The sequence below is a fragment of the Sturnira hondurensis genome, unplaced genomic scaffold, assembly GCF_014824575.4.
Source record: "Sturnira hondurensis isolate 20B ecotype Veracruz unplaced genomic scaffold, ASM1482457v3 Scaffold0008196, whole genome shotgun sequence".
Classification (NCBI taxonomy): domain Eukaryota; kingdom Metazoa; phylum Chordata; class Mammalia; order Chiroptera; family Phyllostomidae; genus Sturnira; species Sturnira hondurensis.
In genome coordinates this window covers 23261832-23283750 of record NW_028080827.1, presented here as the reverse complement: position 1 = coordinate 23283750, position 21919 = coordinate 23261832, and the positions used below count along the sequence as shown (strand labels likewise).

Sequence of the window (21919 nt, the reverse complement as noted above, 5' to 3'; positions counted from 1 at the left end):
GCACAATAATGTGAAGTAAAAGTAAAAATTGCCCCGGCTGGTGTGGCTCAGTGGATTGAGTGCCAGTCTGTGAACTGAAAGGTCACTGGTTTGATTCCCGGTCAAGGGCACATGCCTGGTCCCCAGTGTGGGCCAGGTTCACAGCTGAGGGCCTGTGAGAGAGAACTGAGCCATGTATCTCTTGCACATCAATGTTTCTCTCCCTCTTTTTCTCCCTTCTTCCCCTCTCTCTACAAATAAATAAGTAAAATATTTAAAAACAAGTAAAAATTGCCCAGTATTACTACTTCAAGTGATAGCTAGTGTTAATAGTCCTTCTAGAATTTTAGGTATATATAAAAAAAGTTTAAAAGCCAAAATAGTTATTTTGCTATACATGGGGCATTTTCCCACTTATCACTGTCTTATAAACCTCTTTCAGTACAATATCTGTTTATATTGTCATTTTAAGGCTATAAAACATGGCAATATATATCCTGTATTATTCAGACAACTTATTGATAAATATTTAATCTATTTATGGTTTTTCCTTTTATAAATATCATTACAGTAAACAGCATAATATACAGAGTGGGGCAAAAGTAGATTTTCAGTTGTGAGTATGTGAAACACAGAGTTTATTTATTCTTGTATTATTTTTTTTACTAATTATTGTATAAGCACGTGGAAACCTACTTTTGCCTCACCCTGTACATTGCTCAGATTCTCATTTCTCTGAAAAGTACAATTGCTGAGAAAGGGTATATTAAGCTTAACATTTTGATGTGTATTAACATATTGCCCTTCAGAAACTTTGCACCAACCTGCATCTTCACCGGGAATGTAGGGCAGTGATCCGCAGCGGCTGTTCCCTACAAGCTTCCGTCTTTTGTAATATTTGTGAACTTGATAGGTATAAAATGTTCATATTTTTACTCTAATTTCTTTGATTACTAGTAAATCTGGAGACATTTTTATACGATTAATAGCCATGTATCTGTCTTTTTTGTGACTTATACTTAGCTATTTTCTGTTGGAGTGTTTACAACGAATTCTTAAAATAAGAAAAAATATGGTTAACATCTCAGTCCTTGTACATCCTATGAGTATTTTGATTCATTTGTTCATCTTTAAAATTACTCATGACCTAGAAGTTCAACTTATTTTGAGGGTTGTCAAAGTTATTGGCCTTTTCCATTATTATTTTAGGTCTTGGTGTTATTCTCAGAAAGGTCTTCTCTACCTCCAAATTATAGAAATGTTCCTCAATTAAATCATCTATTTTAAGCCCTGGCTGGGGTAGCTCAGTGGATTGAGCACGGGCTGTGAACGAAAGGGTTGCCAGTTTGACTCCTAGTCAGGGCACATGCCTGGGTTGTAGGCCAAGTCTCCCAGTGGGAGCCACATGAGAGGCAACCACACATTGATGTTTCTCTCCCTGTCTTTCTCCCTCCCTTCCTCTCTCTCTAAAAATAAAAAAAAAGAGTTCTGTTTAAAAATAAATAAAAATAGACATTTAGGGTTCTTTTAACAAAATCATCTATTTTATATTTCATTATTTAAATTTTCAGAAATATAGAAAAATGGAGAATAGGTAAATGAACACCCAAATGCTTATAATATAGATTCAAGTGGTTGACACTTTGCCATATTCATCAATTTTCTTTCTTTTTTGCTTAAGTGTTTTAAAGTCACACACATTGTGCCAGCCCCTCCTAAACTCTGCAGCATACGTCTCTGAAGGATTAAGTTACTTTCCTAGTCAGTGGAATCTCTGTCTTCCTCAATCTTATTTCATCATTATAAATTCAGAGGTCATGAATTATATAATTCATAGTGTGGTTGTCATAAATCTTCTGAAAATTTAAATAGGAATGCAGACATTTGCATTTTTAAGATTATACTTTTCTTTTTCCTGGAAGAGAGTAGTTGCTAAGTATTATGTACAGGGCCCCACATTTGGCATTTTATGTGATTTTCTAACTTAATCCTCCTAACGACCCCAGGGAGGATGACACTGCCACCTGGTTTTGTAGTCTTGTTTTTCCTTTCTAGGAAATAAATTCTTTCTATCACTAAGCTTTCCAAATGGCCTTGGATTTTAGGATAAACTCAGATTGGTTACTTTCCCACCATACACAGGGACCAAAGCAGAGATAGTGATTTATATTTACTTAGGAGATTATTTTATCTAGCTTTTATCTCTTGTAATTTGTATTTTTCCACTTTTTGAAGCTTTTATAGTTTTTTTTCTGTTTCTAACATCAAGCAGAAGTTTCACAGCTGAAGCACCTCTCATGTGGTAATAAACTCAGTGTCCTGAGAGCTTCAGGGGTCTCTCTTATCTTCTGCAGTGTTCCTTATTTGCTTGCCAAGAAACACCCACATTAATTCTCAGAACTTGCAACAATACGTGCATATTGCACAAAGAATCAGTTTTGATTTTTATAATACGGTTTCCCTAAGTTAATTACAATAGCAGCAGCAGCAGCAGCAACCACTGTAACAATAACACACAAACACAGGGGGAGAGATCGAGATCGAGGTGGGGGATGGAGAGTGAAAGAGATTCATTCTCAGAATTGTATGGAAATATTATTGTTGTAGAAACACGTATGTATATGATGAGCACCTCCCCATTGAGTGAAGTTCTCTTGTCATCATGTGAGTCAGTGAATTCTTTACTAACTTACTGGTTCACTAACTCTTATTCCTCATTGACTGAGGGAATCCCACAGCGTGGGAGACTCTGAGTCTGGTATTCTGTACGTACACCAGAGGAATACACAGACCAGTATATTCAAGCTTGCCAGACCCTTGTTTGTTCTAATTTTTCCTTATTTTTAGAAATCTTATATACAGTTACTCTCTTCAGAATGTATCATTGGTTTTGAAATAAGTGATCATTGGGATATTTGGGAGACTGAATAACCCAGGTTCTTTTCTAGTAGAGTGAGCTCTTGATTTCCAGATATTTCTGAGTACTTCATACCTTTGACCCATGACATTTTTATTATACTGTTTTCCTATTTCCCCCTTAACTGTGTTCTGCACTCGCTGAACATTTTAGATTTGCACACTTGTATTTCTTTGCATTTTTTTAAACGTTGACTCACCATTCCCTGTGAATTAGTTAACTGAACAATCCCTAAGACTAAACAGTGAAATGTCTTTAACATTCTGTAGAGTAGTGATAATTTAGATGCTGATTATAGTGTATTGGTTTTGGGACATAAAATAATTACTATTTCATGATAATATAAAGCCCAAGTATAGAGCAGGTCTCTGATACTTGTGTTGAGTCCAGGCTCTGTCAATTATTAAGAGTAGTTAGCCCCTCAAAACCTGTTTTCTCCTCTGTAAAGCTGGGCATGGTAACCGCCCCTGCCTTGCAGATTGTATTGAGGAATGTTAAGCACTTGGCACACAACTAACTCTTAAAAGCATGTAGTGGTCATTATTATTTAAGTGTTTGGCAAAAGTTTTTCAGCATATGTTTTCTTAGAAGTAGAAAAGAGATAAAATATTCCCTCATTCCTTCTTTGTTTTCCATCAGCCAGATTTTAGATAAAATGTGGATTGTAGAAGAGATTATAACTTGATAGTCTAGCATTCTGTGAAACACAGCCTTTGAAAGTGAATTGTTTATATCAAAATTTCAGTAAAGTCCTTTCAGTTAACATGTAAATCTCATTTTATTGTCTGCACCATTGAAAACTCTGAATCTGATCTTAATATTCTTTCAGTTTTAAAATAAATTGCTCACCTTTGCAGGCGGGTGGGTGAAGGGCCATTTTGGTTACCGTGCTCGGCTCTCTTTGTTTAGACACAGCAACCTGGGGATCCCTGGACTGTGGGCCTTTCACCTCGGCAGCACCTCCCCTTTGGACAACGTCAGACCCGCAGCAGGTGGAGGAGTCCTCTCCAATGCCCGCTCGTCGGCGTCCCTGGAACAGCCCTCCAGCCATGCGTCAGCCCTGGAAGGCAAGTGCAGTGAGGACAATTGGGGTTATTCTGGTGAGAAGGAGGAGGAGGTTGAATCCCCCTGAGTGAACCAGAGGGAGGTGTTGAAAGGCCACAGCAGTATCCATGTTTCCGTCCACTCAAAAGCTGATGCAAGGCCCGTAGGACGTGGTATCTCTGCTCCAAACTCCAACTTGGCCTCCCCTTGGCATTCAAAACCTGGAAATACGCCATTCTACCCTGAAAGGAAATCTGCCACCTTGGACCCCCAAACCAAAGAGGGCAGGCATGTGAAGGAGAAAGATGCCCCAGATAGAAGAGGCTCAGTTGAGTCTTCTAAATAGCCAGGTTCCCTAGTGGCCTGGGTCAATCAGAGATAGAAGGAAATTCATTAAGTCCTTCCCAGGGAGCACCACCTCCCTACCTTAAAAACAGAAGTATCTGGCCCAACCCAGACAGAGGGGCCCTGTCTTCAGAAAGGGATGTTCTTCCAGCCCATCCTGAACAAGAGGTAGTTCTGCCCGATTACACTGTTCCAGGTCACACAACACCACGGCATCATGGGCAGCGCGTGGAAGGGGTGGAAGGTGGCAAGTTCCAACCCAGGGGGTAAGTGGGTCACACAACTGGGTGCTAAGATTCCATTTTTAAAAAGCTGGTTTTGCAGGGAGTCATGATTTTCTCTCAAGCAAGTACGTGGAATGTTAAGCAAAAAGAAGACTGAAACTGATTTTTGAAAGCATGTTTCAGGGGATAGAATATCTCCCCTTTGCCAAATACATCTTGGCAGACAAATTTCTGTTTGGAATCTCTTGACGTTTAATAATGTTTTTTAAAATGGGCCTCATGAAGTGAGTGGGAAAGGACTGGTTTGCTTGTGCCAGCTACGCTCTCAAGTGTAATGAAGTATTTCAGTTTGAAAGTTCAGCAAAGGTAAAACGTTCTGGGGCTTCATGCACATGACTGTGATGGAGGGCAGAAGACTTTACTTTGGGGTGGCTAACGTTTCAGATTCTTACTCTGTTGTGGGACAACTCTTGTACTCCCCTTGGTCAGAGTTACTTGGTGGTGTATCGGAAAGGAGACCCACGGGGAAAGAAAATTGCTAACCACCTGTGTCTTGTCATTTCTGGCTCATGGCTGTGCAGCTGTGGTGTTCACCTCCCTGGAGCCTTGTGCTCATTTCATGACTCACTGACCAGAGTGAGGGGCCAGGAGAGAAATGCCATGCAGAGGCAGTGGTTAATTAATATAGACATGGAGCCGTGTCACCTTCTTGTCCTAGTTGAGACTTGTCATGTCAGCTCTTTCTTCCCAGGCGGGGATGTAAACATGTGAGTGGGGGACTGACCACAGAGTCATTCCGTTTGTCCCAGGGCCTGCTCATCTGACCTCGAACAGGAGGAAATGGGTCAGAGGTGAAGGCATTCTTCAGGGCCTCCTTTGTTTTCTCTTTCTTTTTCTGTTTCCCATCCCTTTTGTGAGAAAAGAAAAAAAAAAAGAGGGTCTTCTGGGTTCTTGTGTGGTAGTAAATGTGCTTGAAGAAGTGTTTATCTCAGGAGGGAAGAAACTATTTTGTGACATTGCGTAATGATTAGAAGGTGAGTGTTGGTGTCAGACTTAGGTCGAATCCTGGCTGCCACACTCCAGGCAGGCAATTTACGTAACCCCTAAGCCTTTGATTGCTCCTAAATTTGTTAAGAGGATTAAATGAGATAATGAAGGTCTCAGATTAGTGTCTGTACTACTTGGTTCTTCATAAATGGTGGCTGCTATTGCTAATTACAGAAAACTTACAGTAGCAGGAATGAGGTGAGGGATGAGAGTAGAGAATGGCCTAATTAAACGGCTGGGCCATAATTTGTGCCTAAGGCTACATTTCTGTTAAGTTGAAGACATGAATTTTTCTGGAAGACTTCATCCCTCCTTGACAATTTCCTGACTTTTCAGCATAAGTTCCATATATCTAAAGAAAATTTAAAGCTAAGTATCAAAGATTTTTAGCAAAGGAATTTGGAGGGGAAAATATACTTCTAAATGGTGTTTTCACTTGTGACTCCCTGTCCTGGGAAGAGGCTGGATTTCTGAAAGGGTGAAGAGGAAGAGGCCGCCCCCCCTGCTTTGGGCTGGAGGAGGTTGAGCTGGCTGGAGTCATGGTGGAGGAGGTTTAGGGAACTGGCAGTGGAGAGCAGAGGCGCAGCCGTAACCCTCCTGGGGCGTGAACTATGCTATTTATCTGCTGCTGAATGGCATCTGCTACTGATGTCTTGGAAATGGCAAGATGCGTATGCAAAAGCTGGCGAATACACTGGGACATTTAGAAACAACATCTAACTAGAATTTCTTGAAACTTGGAGGACAAATCAGCAACCACTGTGTCAGAGAGAAGAGAGGGAAACCTTGAAAACTTGAAAGCAGAGAGGGAAAATACGTGAGCCCCTGTCTGCACTTCAGGTTTCAGGAAGACGGTGGGAAGTACAGAGCCATGCAGTTGTGAGATACGGGGGTGGGGCGTCGGTGAACTTTTTTTTTCCCACATGTAACACTCGCACCCCAAAGATCCAGCAGGCAAAAGCGGACTTCCCCTGGAACAGCCGGTGGGTGAGGGTAGCCAGCAACACAGAACATGCCTACTCACCTCCTGGCCATGACCCATCCTGCCTGGCTTTTTCTGCTAATGGAGTGAAAGAGTGTGGATTTTGGTGTGAGGTGGACTTCATCTTAAGCTTGATTCCCAGCTCTGCTGTGTGGTTTGGGGTAAGACATGTGATCTGTTGGGTCCCCATTCTCCTCGGTTCCAAAATGGAAAAGTTGTGAGTGAGCATTGAAACTGAGCATTGGCAGCACCTTGCCCAGGGAATTTTAGTTTCCCCTTTAAGCTTCATAGTAGTCGTCTTGCTAAATGAGAAATTAAGTTAAGATTTTGTTAAAGTCCCCCTTGAATGTTTCTCTTTTCTCTTTTTATTTTAATTTTCTTCCCTTAAGGACTCTTTTTTATAGACTTGTCTTTTTGTTGAGAAATCTAGATTCTTTTCACATCATGTCTACACCAGACAAGAATGTCCCAGTCATAAGCTAGTTCTGGCCTCAAGTATGTTATTTGCTTTCTTCTGTTTTCATAGCCACAGGCAGCAATCAAATGAGTGTGCAGGCGTCCTCGGAGGGGTCCTGTTTCTCCAGGGAGCTCTAGGAGCTTGTGGTCAAACCAAAAAGTTTCCTGAGCACCTGCCATGTGCTGTCTCCAACTGAGGCACTGGTGGCCGTTTTTGCTGGCGTGTGTGGAGTGCCCCCCGGGGCTCCAAGAGGGAACGTTGCTGTAGACTGAGCTATCCCAGTCATTCCTCAGATTGCCCTGTGAGGTAGATGCTCTTCTCCCTCCCATCAGACAGAGGGGGAAACTGAGGCCTGGAAATTCTGAGCCACAGGTCTGAGTAAGAGGCAGACCGAGACGACATGGAGGTAAGATGACAGGTAACGCAGGGAAGTCAGGAAAGTCATTGTGAAGGAGGAGAAGCTTGAGCCAGGCCTTTCAGGTCAGAGCCTGATGTTAGAGAAGGAAAGAGTGGTCACAGAGGTGACGAGAATGGAGGTATGGAGGTGAACAAGGAGAGAGTGTGAGTGAGTGGACGGGGTGGGCGTGCGAGAGGAGCTGCCAGTGAGGGCTACAGTTGACTAGGACAGGGACTGTCTGTATGTGGGGAGCAGAAGCAACAGGGGTCTTAGACATTCTTCAGCTGCAGTGGTGCCAGGAGGATCTAACCTCAGTCTGCATGGTGAACTAGAAAGGAGAGGGGACACCTGGCTTTCAGAAAGCCCAGGTATTCACGCTCCTTGAGGGAACTGTCTTGCTTCTCCTTAGGACACAGGTGGCAAACACAAGGCCTGTGGGCCGAATCCGGCCCATCACCTTGTGTCTACCTGGTGGCAGCACCGAGCTCTTGCTTAACTGTTAAGGAGTAGTTACATTTTTACAGTCCTAAAGTTACACTTGGCCCTTTGCAGGCAACCGCAGGCTGATGTAGCCCCCCGTTAAAATGAGTTTGACGCCCCTGCCTTAGAGGGAAGTCGTGCTGGGAGAGCCCAGGCTGGAGCGGATTTCCCTGGGGCTTTCAGTCCAGCTGCTCGTGCGGCCTTGGGGAGGGTGGTAGGGTGCTGCTTGTGAGCTTCTACCCTGGGATGAAGTGGAGTGGGCTCTGCCGCCCAGTCCAGGTTTCCAGGCAGCAAAACCCTTTTCCGGGGGCACCTCCAGGTTGCTGTGGGTCTGTGACGGGGAGGGCCCCCCATACCGGTGAGAACCTGCATGGGAGAGCCTGCTGGTGTCGTGGCCGTGGCCGTGGCTGTAGACCCCCTGCCCCAGCCAGGGCCCTAATAACTGTTTGCCCAAACAGCACTGTTATGCAACAAACGCATACATCAAGAATAAACAAACATGTAAGATGCAGGGAAAAACACACCGGTGTATTTTGTTATACCTTTGGATGTGGTTTTTCTTACTAGTCTACCATTCTGGGAGGTGGGGACACTTAGCAAACTCTGTATGGCAGTGGAAATGTGGGTCCTTTTCCTGGAAGTAGCAGTAGAACTTGTGCCTCAATAGCCACTCCAGCTGCCTGGGGCGGCCCGTGCAGGAAGCCCTCCAACCCCCTTATATCTCTCAGTGAACACGGTCTCTGCCTTGGAGCCTGGTCACCTCCCACGGGGCTGGGCTAGAGCTCTGAGTGAAGGAGGGCAGGCCCGGGGCTGAGGACAAGTGCTTAAGTGTTTCTGGAAAAATGAAGATTGGAGGATGCATCAGAGCAGGTGCAGAGAAGTTTTCCATTTTTGTGAAAAAATCCTCAATTAAGGACAAGGGTCAAGTACTTTGGCAATGCCTTTGCTCTTCTTTTTCCTCTTATGCATCCTCGCCCTATTTTTTTATTAAGGATATGTGAAGAGTAAAAAACATTCAATGGAAAAAAGAAATGAGATTTAAAAATCCTCTTAAGATACCTACCCTCAGCTAACAAAGCCTTTGCAGACTGAGTTCGTTCAAACCTGGCCAGCCTCCGCCCTCTGGCTGTCCCGAGATGCTGGCGGACCTGTCATTTTGACTCCGTGACAGTAGCTCCCTGGCAGAAAGCAGGGTCCCCAGTGGGTCTGGAAGACAGCCTGCCCTGTGGGTAAATTCAGCAGAGAGGAAGCTGTGGAATAAAAGCTATTTCTCGAAGTGCCGGCTCTAGTCCACTTGCATCTAATTCAACTGGGGCCCTTGTTTAAAATTTCCACACCGGGCCTCTAGCATCTGAAACAGAATCTGCATATTTAAACCAGGTTCCCTGGTGATTTTGAAGCCTGCCACACTTGAGTACTACCGGTGTAATGGAAAGAGCATGGGGTTCAGAGCCAGACAATCATGTAATCTTTTTGGACCTCAGTTTTCTTATCTGCAAAGTGGCAATACTCTCACCAGCATAGGAAGAAGTGTGTGTGAAAATACATTCAAAACTATGATGTAAAAGGGCATATAAATAACCACTGGAAAAAATATGCCACTTTTCGGAGATGCTCACTGCACTCTCATCCAGCTGGGATCCAGGTGCGAATTCCACACCTTCAAGTAGTTCAGCGTCTTTGAAACTCCTGCAATCCCACAGAAAGCTGAGAAGTCACATTGGCCAGAAGTTCAATTTTTCTTGCCCTGGATAGACAGCCCCATGCACGTGGGATCGAATTTCTAAGCCCAGATCTCCCTCTTAGTCAGGGGAGGCACCTGGCCTCTGTACCCCTGGATTACCTCCACTAAAGGGTCTTCATGTTGCTTGTTGTGCCTCTAAGCCTAAGGGGGCACTAAGCGCTCAGATCCTTTTCTCAGTTAGCCAGGAATGAATGGGAGAGCATTCTGCGAAATCCCACGCACTCCAGGAGCTGCTAATTGGTTGAATGAAATCCATTATCTACATTAATGAGCATTCTCTAGCTCAGATTTGGAAAGTTTACAGAACACTGTCATCAGTGGGGCGTGGCTGAGGTGCAGATTCTGGGGATCCACCCACAGGGACCCAGGTGATTCTGATGCAATGCAGAATCCACAGGGACAAATGCAGGGCTCTCTCTGATTTGGCTGAACAGTGGCCTGCTGAGCCGGGTTGGAGTTTTCCTGCCTGGGAGATGTGGCTACAGCTGATGCTCCACGAACGTGCTCCTCTGCAGCCTCCTGGTCTCAGTCAGTGGACCCTCCAGCCTTCCAGCTTCCCACACCAAGGCCTGAACGTCACTAAGGACTCCTCTTTCTCTTCTCTCCCTCCCCTGTCTTCCCTCTCTGCCACCACTGTCTCTCCTTTCTCTTTCTTCCTCCCTCTCTCATTCTCTCTCCTCTCACCAAACCTCCATTTCCTTCTCCCCCCGCCCCCCACCCCGCCTCCACTCCCTCCAACAGCAAACCCCATCAACTCCACCGTGAAATATTCCAGGCCTGGCCCCTTCTCCCACCAGCACTTCCTGCTAGCACAGCACTGGCTGGTTGCTGAGGTGCCTAGAGGTCCTCGGAGAGCTGCTGGGTTACCTCTCTGCCTTCTCTCTGTCCTCCCGCAGGCCCCACCTGCCCGACAGACCAGCTGTCCCTGCCTCCCCCGTCCTCCCCTCCTCAGGCCTCTGCCCGAAGGCCACCTTCTCCTGATGCCCGAAGTGTGCAAGTTCCCCTCCCCACTCTTCTCCTTCCTGGAGTTAAGTGTCTGCACAGCTCTTGACACAGTCCTCCATACTAGATAGCTTACTTGTCCAGTGACTCCTGCCTAAGGGACTGTAAGCTCCAGGACAGGAATAAATTGTCTTTTGTTGTTGCCCCTGCTGCAGCCCCAGTCCCTAGACAGGCATCAGGCCCATGGTGAGCACTCAGTAAATATTTGTTGAATTATTGAATGCATGAAGGAAAATTGCCACAAGCATGTACTTTTCACCTACCAAGCCAACACTGTAAGTGTAAGTGAGCACATCTGTGCATGAAGACAGGCGGACGTGGAAAAGAGGTCCCAGAAGGGAGCCTTTTGTCCCCCCAGATTATGTGCAAACCTACCTTCATGCCCTGGTGTGGCTGTCCTGGGGGCTGGAGGGCTGAGCCTGGGTGCTTGGCTGAGTTGGTTCTACCCTGAGAATGCAACATTTCACACACACATGAAAACCAGTTTTAAAAAGATCCCCAGGCCAGTTTACCAGTAACTAATTGAACCCATAGTCTGTCTCAGAATAGCCTTCCAGGGGAGAGGAACCATTATTTTTTGTTGTTAGACAAATGGAGTCTGTATGCCAGCCAGCTTACCCTTGTGCACGACTGCATTTGTAAGCTGCTGGCTGCACGGCTGTGCCTCCCTCGTCACCCGTATGGAAGCCATGCCTACCCCTAGCTTTCTATCGAGATTAACCGCATTCTCCATGACTGTGGTCCTCCTCCACCCCATGTCTCTGTTTCATGACCCACTCTCAGAATGGGAATTGTGTTAGAGAACAAGTCTTCACAAGGTGACAAATTGAGGGACTGTATTGGGGTGGCCATTATGTTTTTTCTGTACTGTGGCTCTAGAAGTGTCTGGTTGTCTTTAACTTCATTCAAAACAATTTTGTTAGATTGTATTGTGGCAGCTGCCTTATCAGCGTGCATTTAAAAAACATCAACATTGGTGAATTTTTGTACAGACATCTTAATGTTGAAGATGGAAGAAAATGTGCAACATTTTTGGCATATTATACTTTATGATTTCAATAAAGGTAAAAATGCAACTGAAATGCAAAAAAATTTGTGCAGTATATAGAGAAGGTGCTGTGACTGACTGAATGTGTCAAAAGTGGTTTGTGAAGTTTCTTGGTCCTGTTGACATTTTGGCCAAATAACCGTTTGCTGTGGGGCCGTCTTATGCATTGGAAGATGTTTAGCAGCACCTCTGGCCTCTCCCCATTAGAAGCCAATAGTGGGAGATAGCTGACATATTCAAAATATCCAAATCAATAATTATTGGTGAAAATGAAAAATGTGTATTTTATTTTATGGAAAAAAGATATGGACATTTTGATGAACCCAATAACACAAGTCCATTGTTTCCTTAATTTGGGACAGAAGAGTGATAGAGTTTAGTTTTATTTTTACCCAAATTTACCTGTGTAAGATTGCTTTTTTTACTTTGGTGCTCGGAAGTATATTAAGAAAAAACATGATTTCCGACAATGAGATGTGAGAAAAGGATCTCATCCTGATGTTAGAGATGAGGATATGGACAGATACTACATTTTCTTAGTTTCCGCAGAGCCACCTGAGCTATGGGGGTGGTCAAGTTCAAGCTTGGGACCCTCTGCCCTTGTGGGAGGGCACTCACAAGTGTGCCAGTCCCTCCAAGTGCCACTTCTTTGCATTTAGTTGTGACTTTGAGCTGGAGAAAACCGAGACTTTGACACACTCAAGTTACATTCATTTCTTTTTACTTAAACGGGTCCCCCGACCCCCGCCCCTTCTTAAACCAGAGGTAAACAGTGATAAAATATTATCCCTCACAGAGACTTCTTATAATATTCATCATTGTCCATTCTGTTTTAAATTTTTGTCACTTTTCTGTTTTAAAAAATGTTCAGAAGTATGCCTCGTTTTCCATGTTTATCAAACTGGAAGTTCTCAGCTCTGTCACCAAGGCCCTGTCCCAAGTCCTGAGTCACCAGCTCCATTCCCACCATGTGCCGGGTCAGATGTTCCATTTGACTCCAGATGGTCTGCCCCGCCAAGCCCTCAGCTCGCTGCTGTGTCAGGAAGCTGCAAACAGCATGTCAGTCCTGTCCGAACGTTACCGCTGCAGCTGCTTCTCTCCCTTCTTGTCACCTGTGTTTTTTCCTCGAGCACTATACCGTCCCCCTGGGTAATCTCCGCTGTATCCTGCCATTGAGCCTGATGGATGTCTCAAACTTTCCTTCTGGAAAAGCCTCTGCTGACTAACCGCAGACACCTGGCCAGACCCTTAACCTAGTTGTCACGATGCGTGGACCTGGGTTCCCCTGGAGGGCGATAGAGGGCGGTTGGGAGGAATCTGGAGCCAGACTGCCTGGGTCAAACCCCAGCTCCGTCCACCTCCTGCCTGTGTGACTTCACGAAAGTCACTTTGACCTGTACCTCAGCCTGTTCATCTACGAAACAGGGATCAGAATGGTCCCCAGCTCTATGGAAATTAAGAGTTAAAGTTCATAGGATAGCGCATGGCATGTGCAAAGCACTATTTCAGTGTTCACTGTTTTTCCTTGCGGGTAGTCTTCCCGGGGGCTGTGTTGTGTCCTGTATGGTGCTACATCTTCCCCCTTTTGGTTCCTTTGTTTCCGTTCTTCCCTGGAACACTGGCTAAATAGGATTTTTCATTATCTTCTTTATCCTCTCATTTTCTCCTTTTCAGACCTAGACCTGGGACGCAGCTCCCACCTAGTTTTTCCTAAGATAGGGTAGGGTGCCTGTCTCCCTCGGCAGCTGGCTCCTCACGGCAGCGTCAGAGCCTAGCGCTGGTGTTCTGTGCCATCCCTGATGCTCAGCCTGCTTCTGGGGTCTCCACCCAGCTCCTAGGGATACAGGAGCAGAGGGGTGCCCAGCCCTTTGCCTCCTGGTGGCTACGCTTGGGATGGGCACTGTCCCCCACGTCGGGGAGAAAGCCCTCACTTGTGCGGCCCCAGCCACGTCCCACCCACTCAGCCATTTCCTTTATGATCACTGCTGTCTGCTCCAATTCCTCTGCTTCTTGGTAGCCCAAGTGGCCCTCTTTCTTTTTCTCTTTTCCTAAGTGGGAGATGGAAGGAACTGGAGCATTGCTTTTTCCCAAGGCCATATGGCTTCCTGGAAGAGCTGTGACAGTGACCAGGCTCTGGACCACTGCCTGGGGGGGGGGTCCTCCTTGTGTCCACCCACCACCAGGAACCCTCGCAAAGGCACAGGGCAAAAAAACGGTGGGGTTAATTCCCTGGCCTTTTCCCCTCCCCAGCCAGGGTCTCTCCTCTGTCTTTCCTTAAAGGGAGTTGAGAGGGGGTGTCCTTTAAGGTCCTTCTCTCAGAAAAAAACTATTATTCTGGGTAGTGAGATAAGCTATAGGTTATTCTCTTTAAGTTCAGGGTCACCTAAAAGAAGGGAAAATAAGTGGTCAGACATGAAATGGCATTGTTTCTTTTGTCTTCTCCAGGGATCATTACTATCAGGTTGAACCAAAGTTGCTGATCTTTGGCCGATTTCCACCCACAGGATGGTGGTTTTGTACAGTTCAGCCAGCCTAACACGTTCTCACTGGCTGGCCCTCAAAGCGGGGCAGGGCAGCTCATCCTAGTTCACTAACTTGGCAGTGAGACCAGACGGGAGCAGTTAGCAGTTGTTCTTGCCGCAAAGACCAAGCAAGTTAATTCCCCTGGCTTGAATGTTATTCCTGCCTCTTAAACATCAAAACCCCATGTGTTTATTATTGCATAATCTAAACTGATTTCAGGGAGTGGATGCGGTATCCATGATGAAGCCTGAAGCCGGCAGCATTGATGATGCCGGACTGCATAGTCCTTTCTAACCCAAATTTGTTTTACTTTCTGTTCTTCATGCATGAAGCCTCCAACAAGGAGACCTGTGAACACAACCACAGACAGTGCTCCCAACACGCCTTCTGCACGGACTACGCCACGGGCTTCTGCTGCCACTGCCAGTCCAGCTTCTTCGGAAATGGGAAGCACTGTCTGCCGGCAGGTGAGGCGTGCTGGCTCGAGGGGCTGGGGCTGCTCCGTGGGTGTTTCTGCCACCGGCTTGTTTCTCTCTGCCGCTGTGAGCTCTGCTTATAGGTCTAGCGTCTCCGCTCCTTGAATCAAAGCCCGAGGCACTTGCCGGTGCTCAATACACGCTTGAGGAATGAACATGTTTGGGCTAATTTCCCAATTTGAGGATTAACCAGCATGTTTCTTCCTTTCTGCCAGCTCTCAATAGAGCCAGATTAGATGGGAGAAAAGAGGTTGAAGACAGGTGCATTTTGTACTTAGATAGGTAATTGCTTGGTTAGAGAATCATGAAAATGGCTAAAGATTGAGTTTGGGGGGTTGCAGTGGAATTATTTATTTCAGCGGGCCATTTTCAGTCTGGGCAATTGTCAAGGTTGACTGGATTTGCTGTTATTCAGGGGCACCTCTTCGAGTCAATGGAAAAGTGGACGGCCACCTCCGTGTGGACCGTACGCCTGTGACCTTCAGTGACGTGGACCTGCATGCTTACATTGTGAGCAACGATGGCAGAGCCTACACAGCCATCAGTCACATCCCACAGCCTGCGGCCCAGGCCCTTCTCCCCCTCACGCCAATTGGAGGCCTGTTTGGCTGGCTCTTTGCTTTAGAGAAACCAGGCTGGAAGAACGGCTTCAGCTTCACAGGTGAGCAGGGCCTCTGAGAGGGCTGACAGTCGCCATTGGTCTGGTGGCATTGCTCCTTGGGTTTTTGTTCAGTGGAAGAGGACTTACTTTTTTCCGTGGTCCAGAGCCGCGGGTGTGTGTACTTTTCTGTCTGGAGGTAGTTGGGGGTGGTTTGGCCTTGCAGGGCTGTTTTTTAAAGATGGTGATTTCTTCAAAATGGCATCTGCTCTGATATCTGTGTTTCCTGGTAGCACAAAAGGCCCTCATGTTTTAGGGCAGGATAAATGGGAGATAGAAGGAGCCGCTGGAGCATCGAGCTACCCAGTCTGCTATGGCTTCCTCCAAGTTGTCCTGACAAATAGCATGATTCCATTCGGAGCATTCATGCCTTCTCATGCCAGTTTGTTGGATCTTGTTTGTCAGGCTTTTTTAAATCAGTTGTTCTGTACAGATCTGTCCGACTGGGGTGCACAGCTGGTAATGGCAGGACACCTGGAGAAGACTGTGCATCGTGGGAAAGGGCGCGCCTTTCTTCTCCTCCCACCCCACCACTCTGGCCTGTGAGGAACAGACCAGTGCTGGTCGGATGTCGTCCAGCACACACATCACCAAGGCTCCTTGTGAAAATGTAGAGTCTCACTCAGTAGCCCGGGGTGGGTTCCACGACTCTGTTTTCTTAGCAAGCTCCCGGCAGACGCTCATGCTGGTGTAAGGACCACCCTCCGATAGCAAGAGTGTAGAGGGTAATTTGGGGCTCCTCACCTCCCCACTTGAGAAAGCTTGGTTTCTAGTAAATGTATCTTACTTCACATAAAATGCTGGGAGAAGAGCTCTTCCCCACCTCCAGCTTCAGAGCTCAACGGCCGCAGTAGGGTCTTGCTCTTAATCAAAGTTTGAATAAAACCTCGAGTCAAAAGTAGATAAGTAAAATAAAATATACCCAGTTACATGTGAATTTCAGATGAACAATGAATAATTTGAAAAATTCAGTATGAACATGCCCCACATATTACATAGGACACGCTTATACAAAAAAATCATTATTTATCTGAGATTGAAATTATAACAGGGTATTCGGTTTTTGTTTGTCCGTTTTGGCTAAGCCTGGCACTGTTGGAAAGAGAAAGGTCAATGATGTTCCCAGGAGTTTATTTCTTACAGAAAACAAGCTCCTGCAAAGAGAAAAGGTGTGAGGCGTGGCAGGAGAAACCATACTCTAATAGAAAGTTTGAGAAACCGATTTAATTAACAGCTGGCAGCACTTCGTCTTGGGTATCAGATGCTCTCCTTCGGCACCGTCGCCGTCAGCAGTAGGAAATGGGAGGTGGACGTCCGCACAGGTAATTATTACTCGAAGATGCAAGGCCTCTTTTTACCCCTGTACTGATTTCCCCCCTCTAGGTGCTACGTTTATCCATGAAATGGAAGTGACTTTCTACCCAGGAAAGGAGAGGGTTCGAATCACTCAGACTGCTGAGGGGCTTGACCCAGAGAACTATCTGAATGTTAAGACCAACATTCAAGGCCAGGTGCCTTACATCCCAGCAAACTTCACAGCCCACATGGCTCCCTACAAGGAGCTTTATCACTACTCAGACTCAGGTATGTGTAACCAGTCTACATCTGTAAAATGGGAATAGTACTTCTCTGTCTCCCAGGATGGTTATGAGGGTTAAATGTTACTACATAGAATGTTCTTAGACTAGTCTGCGGCACATAAAATAAGCTCAATATAGCTTTTACTTTTGTTGTTAACATCAAATATATATAGTGTAAACGAGCAGAGCGCAAGCTGCTGTACACAAGAATCTTAATGTTCCTGCCCAATGCTTTCTAAGGACGATGGTGATGATGATGCAGCCAATAGCAACCTTGGCTTTGGGTGTGGCTAAGGATGCTGCAGTTGTACACAGTTTTGAACCATCCTGCTCTCTAGGTCACTGGAATTTATACTCAGCCTTTAGCCTTATTTACATTTGCTTTAAAATCACAGAAAGAGATGCTGCACAGTGTTGTAAAATCAATGTTAGATTTGGATCAGAAGTTAGAAAAACATATCCTGGATTTGCTGCTTAAAACAGGTGAGGGAAATGTCCCTCATCTGAGAGCCTATTTGTCTCATCTCTACAAGGAGAATAATAACTCCCTTTCCGGATACCGTACACGGGGGAGATGTATGGAGTGATGCGGTTTGTAGAACACCACCTGAATGCAGGATACTGCCTCAGTCCCAGCTCTGGCCTGCAATGCGGCAGTTTACCTTGGCTTGTGCCTTTCCTTCGCTCTTGCTTCTTTTACTGTGTGAGCTGGGCAAGAGATGTAGGGAAGAGAATGGCTGTTGAGACCTGGACTGTGCACAGAATAGTGGATGGCCATCCAGATAACTGGCTTGTACTCCCGACTCCGGGCTCAGGTTGAGAGAAATGACCCCTTCCTTTCCCTGGAACCCTTAGATGTACTCCAGTGCAGGGTGTTGGAAGCGGTCACCTCTGTGTGGTGTAGAGGATGGACTGGTTAAAGTCTTGGGTTGTAGAGGCAGGCTGACCTGAGTTTCATTGCCAATTCTACCACATATCAGCCTTGCATCTTAGACTACTTCTTAACCTCCACAAGGCTCTGTGCCCACAATTGCAGGACTCACCTCATGGGCTGTTGCGAGGAGTAAACAAGGCAGCACATATAGAGCCCTCAGTGCGGCCGGCCTGTAGTAGCATTTATTGTTCACATAATGACAGGCAATGACTGGACTGCCTCCCTCTCCGCACTTTGGCTTTGTGTTAGCTCAGGTCCTTGAGATTGCCTGCAGGTTTCCCATGTAAACCTGGGAACTTCCCAGGGAAACACGTTCCAGGGGTTAGATGAAAAACTACATGCAGAAAAGTCTACTCTCTGTGAAAATCGCTGTTCATAATACATTTTAAATTAACCACCCGGCCTGTATAATGTGTCTGTTGCAGCCGTGACCTCTACGAGTTCCAGAGACTACTCTCTTACCTTTGGTGCTGTCCACCAAATGTTGTCCTACCACGTCGACCAGAACATCACTTACCAGGCATGCAGGCACGCCCCCGCACCCCTGGGCATCCCTGTCACCCAGCAGCTGAGTGTGGACCGGGTCTTTGCCTTGTATGATGATGAAGAAAGAGTGCTTAGGTTTGCTGTAGCAAATCAAATTGGCCCTGCTGAAGGTACAGTTTCCTTTGTTGTTGTTCTTGGGCCAAATTACATGCAACCTTCCTAAATTCCTTTCTGAGTAGCCTCAGAATGATTCACAGAGGTTACTGAAGGTTACTGCGCCAGGCTCTCTGTTATGTGCTAGGTGTAAAGACGAATAAAGCAGGGTCCTGTGCTTGAGGTGGAGACAGAGGCAGAAGAAATGGACCTTCTAGAACAGTATCCTTGCCAAGCTCAGGAACAGAGGCTAGTACACGAGGCTAGTTTTTACAATGAGTATGAGCACTGATCTGTATTGGGATACAGCTCAGAACAAGGTGGGGCCAAATTAGGAGGGAGAATGATGCTGACGAGTAATTATTATAACTGTAGCAAGTACAGGGTGCTATGAGCTTGGTCTGGAGGTTCAGGGAAGATGTCCCTAAGGATGTGATATTTTAGCTAAAACTTCAAAGACAAGGAGGATCTCATCAAATCAAGGTGGCACAAAAGTCCAGTGCCTAAAAGGGCTAAACAGCGTAGATTGGCACAGATGAAACCCCACATTTCACACCCGACTTAATGTGGAAAGATGGGACGCTTTCCCTGTAAGATCGGGGGTGAGACAGGGCTGTCTGCTCTTCTAGTCAACACTGTACTGCAAGTTCCAGTCGGGGGCTATAAGGCAAGAAGGTGAGATAAAGGGCATTGGAAAGGAAGAAGTAAAAGTGTCTCTATCCTCATATGACATGTTCTTCTATGTAGAAAATCTAAGGAATTCACATTTAAAAAAACAAGGTTAGCAAGGTTGTAAGGTACAAGATCAATATACAGGAATTAGTCCTGCTTCTATATAGCAGCATTGAACAAACTGAAAAGGAAATTAAGAAAACAATCCCATTTCAAAAAGAATAAATTATAAATTTTTAAAAACAAGTGCAATATGTTTACATTGAAATTTATTAAAAATTTTGAAAAAATAAAGAGGCGCTAAATAAAAGGGAAAACACTATGTTCACAAGTCAAAAACCTTAGTATTGTAAAGATAGCAGTGCTTCTTACACGGAACTATAGATTCAACACAGTCCTGTCAGCTAGGTGTTTTGGAGAAACTGACAAGCTAATCCTAAAACTCATATGGAAATTTAAGGAACCCACAAGAGCCAAAATCATCTTGAAAAAGAACAAAAGAGTTGGAGAACTCATTCTTCCTGATTTCAAAACTCAGAGTTATCAAGACTGTATGGCCTTGGCATAGGCCGGACATACAGGTCGATGAAACAGAAGTGGGAATCCAGAAACACACTCTACTTCCTGTCAATGGGGTTTGACAAGGGTGCCGAAACAGTTTGTGGAGGAGAAAGACTAATCTTTTTTACAAATGGTTCTGGGACAACTACTGGGTATCTGTGTGCAAAAGAATGAAGTTGCACCTCTATACCACACCATGTACAAAATTCAAAAGTGGGCCAAATGCCTTAATGTAGGAGCTAAAATTTTAGAAATAGACACGGGGTGAATTTTTGTGACTTTGAATTTGGCAATAGCTTCTAAGACGATGATACTAAACCCACAAGCAACAAAAGAAAAAATAGATGAGTTGAATGTCATCAAAATTAAAAACTTCTGTGCTTCAGAGGACATTATAAAAAAAAGAAAAATATTTGTAAATCATACTAGTAATGGATTTGAATCTAGAATATGTGAAGAACGCTTACATCTTAATAATAAAAAAATAACCTAAGTAAAAGATAGGCAAAAATTATGGGTAGACATTTCTCTGGAGAACATACGCAAATGTCCAATGAGCACATAAAAATGCCCAATGTCATTAATCATCAGGGAGATGAAAAATCAAATCCACAGAGATAATATTTTACATGAATGTGGATGAATATAATAAAAAAACAGTCAAGTGTTGGTAAGGATGTGGAGAAGCTGAAACCCTCATCCATTGCTGGTGTGAATATAAAACAATGTATACTGTGGAAAACAGTCTAGCGGTTTCTCAAAATGTTAAACACAAATTTACGATTTGAGCACTTCTAACTCTCTCTTTATACTCAAGAGCAATGAAAACACATGTCCCCGCAAAAACTTGTACATGGATTTTCATAGCAGTTGTTCATAATAGCCAAAAGGTGGAGAAAACCCGAATTGATGTCCATCAATTGATGAGTGGATTTTTTAAAAAGATTTTATTTTTTTACTTTTAGAGAGAGGGGAAGGGAGGGAGAAAACCAGAAAGCCAATATACTTTACAATATGGATGAACTTTGAAAAGATGCTAAGTGAAGGTCACTAGTCATAAAAGACAACATATTGCATGATTCCGCTTGTATAAAATGTCCAGAATAGGCAAATCCACAGAGACAGAAGGAGATTGGTGGTTGCCTAGGGCTGAGGAAATAATAGGGAAAAAGGGAATTGATGGCTAAAGGGTACAAGGTTTCTTTTTTAGGGAGTTAAAATGTTCTAAAATTGATTGTGGTGATGGATGGTTGCACAACTCTGTGAATACAATGATAACAATTTAATTGTGTATTTTACTTTTTTCCAATTTAAAAAATTTCCATTTGCATGGAGTGTGCACTTTAGATGGGTGAATTATATGGTATGTGAATAATATCTTAATTTTAAAAAACAGTTGTGGGGAAAAAACCATAACTCTAAAGCACTGGTTCTCACTCTTTAGTCAGCATTAGCCCCACACCTATAATTCTTGATACAAATGAAGGTAAAAATGTTCTAGGTCTATCAAGGCATCGAAGGACATGAGGAGCCTTATGTGCGTACAGCTAAGAAGCCAGTGAAAGACGCCAGTCTGAAAAGGCTACTACGTACTGTATGATTCTAACTAAATGACCTTCTAGAAATGCTAAAACTATAGAGATGCTAAAAAGATCAGTGGTTTCCAGGTGTTCAAGGTGGGGAGGGGAGGAAAAGGATGGGCAGGTGGAGAACACGGGATTTTTAGGGTGGTGAAACTGTTCTGTATGATCTGTGATGGTGGATACCTGTCATTACACATTTGTCAGAACCCACAGAGCGAACGACACAAAGAGTGAGCCTAATGTGAGCCATGGACTTTAGTATTCTAGTATTTGGTATACTAGTATGCCAATATTGGTTTACCAGTTACAACAAATGTACACACTAATATGAGATAGTAATAGGAGGAAACTGCAAACTGGGGTGGGGATGGGGTATAGAGTCTGTACTTTCTGCTCAATTATTTTTGTAAACCTAAAACTGTTTAAAAGAATAAAGTATACGAATTTTTAAAGATGTCCTAGGCAAGCCAGAGGATAAGCCTATGAAGTCAGGGAACTCTATAGATAGGAAATGACGTCAAATCAAGGGGACATTTTCATGCTGAAAACCAACAGATGGTGCTTTACCCTAGAACACAAGAGGCACGTGAGGGGAAAGAGAATGTCTCCCTCATTCAGCATTTTGTA

At 44.7% G+C, this 21919-nt stretch overlaps 1 protein-coding gene across 1 annotated transcript in view; it reads left to right on the top strand.

The window, feature by feature from the left end:
• The window catches only part of NID2 (nidogen 2), a 59347-nt gene that overhangs the window by 12542 nt on the left and 24886 nt on the right, over positions 1-21919 (top strand). Inside the window, exons 4-8 of the mRNA XM_037054307.1 lie at positions 3806-3963; positions 14522-14656; positions 15081-15326; positions 16707-16907; positions 18263-18493. Of these exons, the coding sequence (XP_036910202.1) occupies positions 3806-3963; positions 14522-14656; positions 15081-15326; positions 16707-16907; positions 18263-18493 (971 nt within the window). The remainder of the gene's footprint in view (positions 1-3805; positions 3964-14521; positions 14657-15080; positions 15327-16706; positions 16908-18262; positions 18494-21919) is intronic.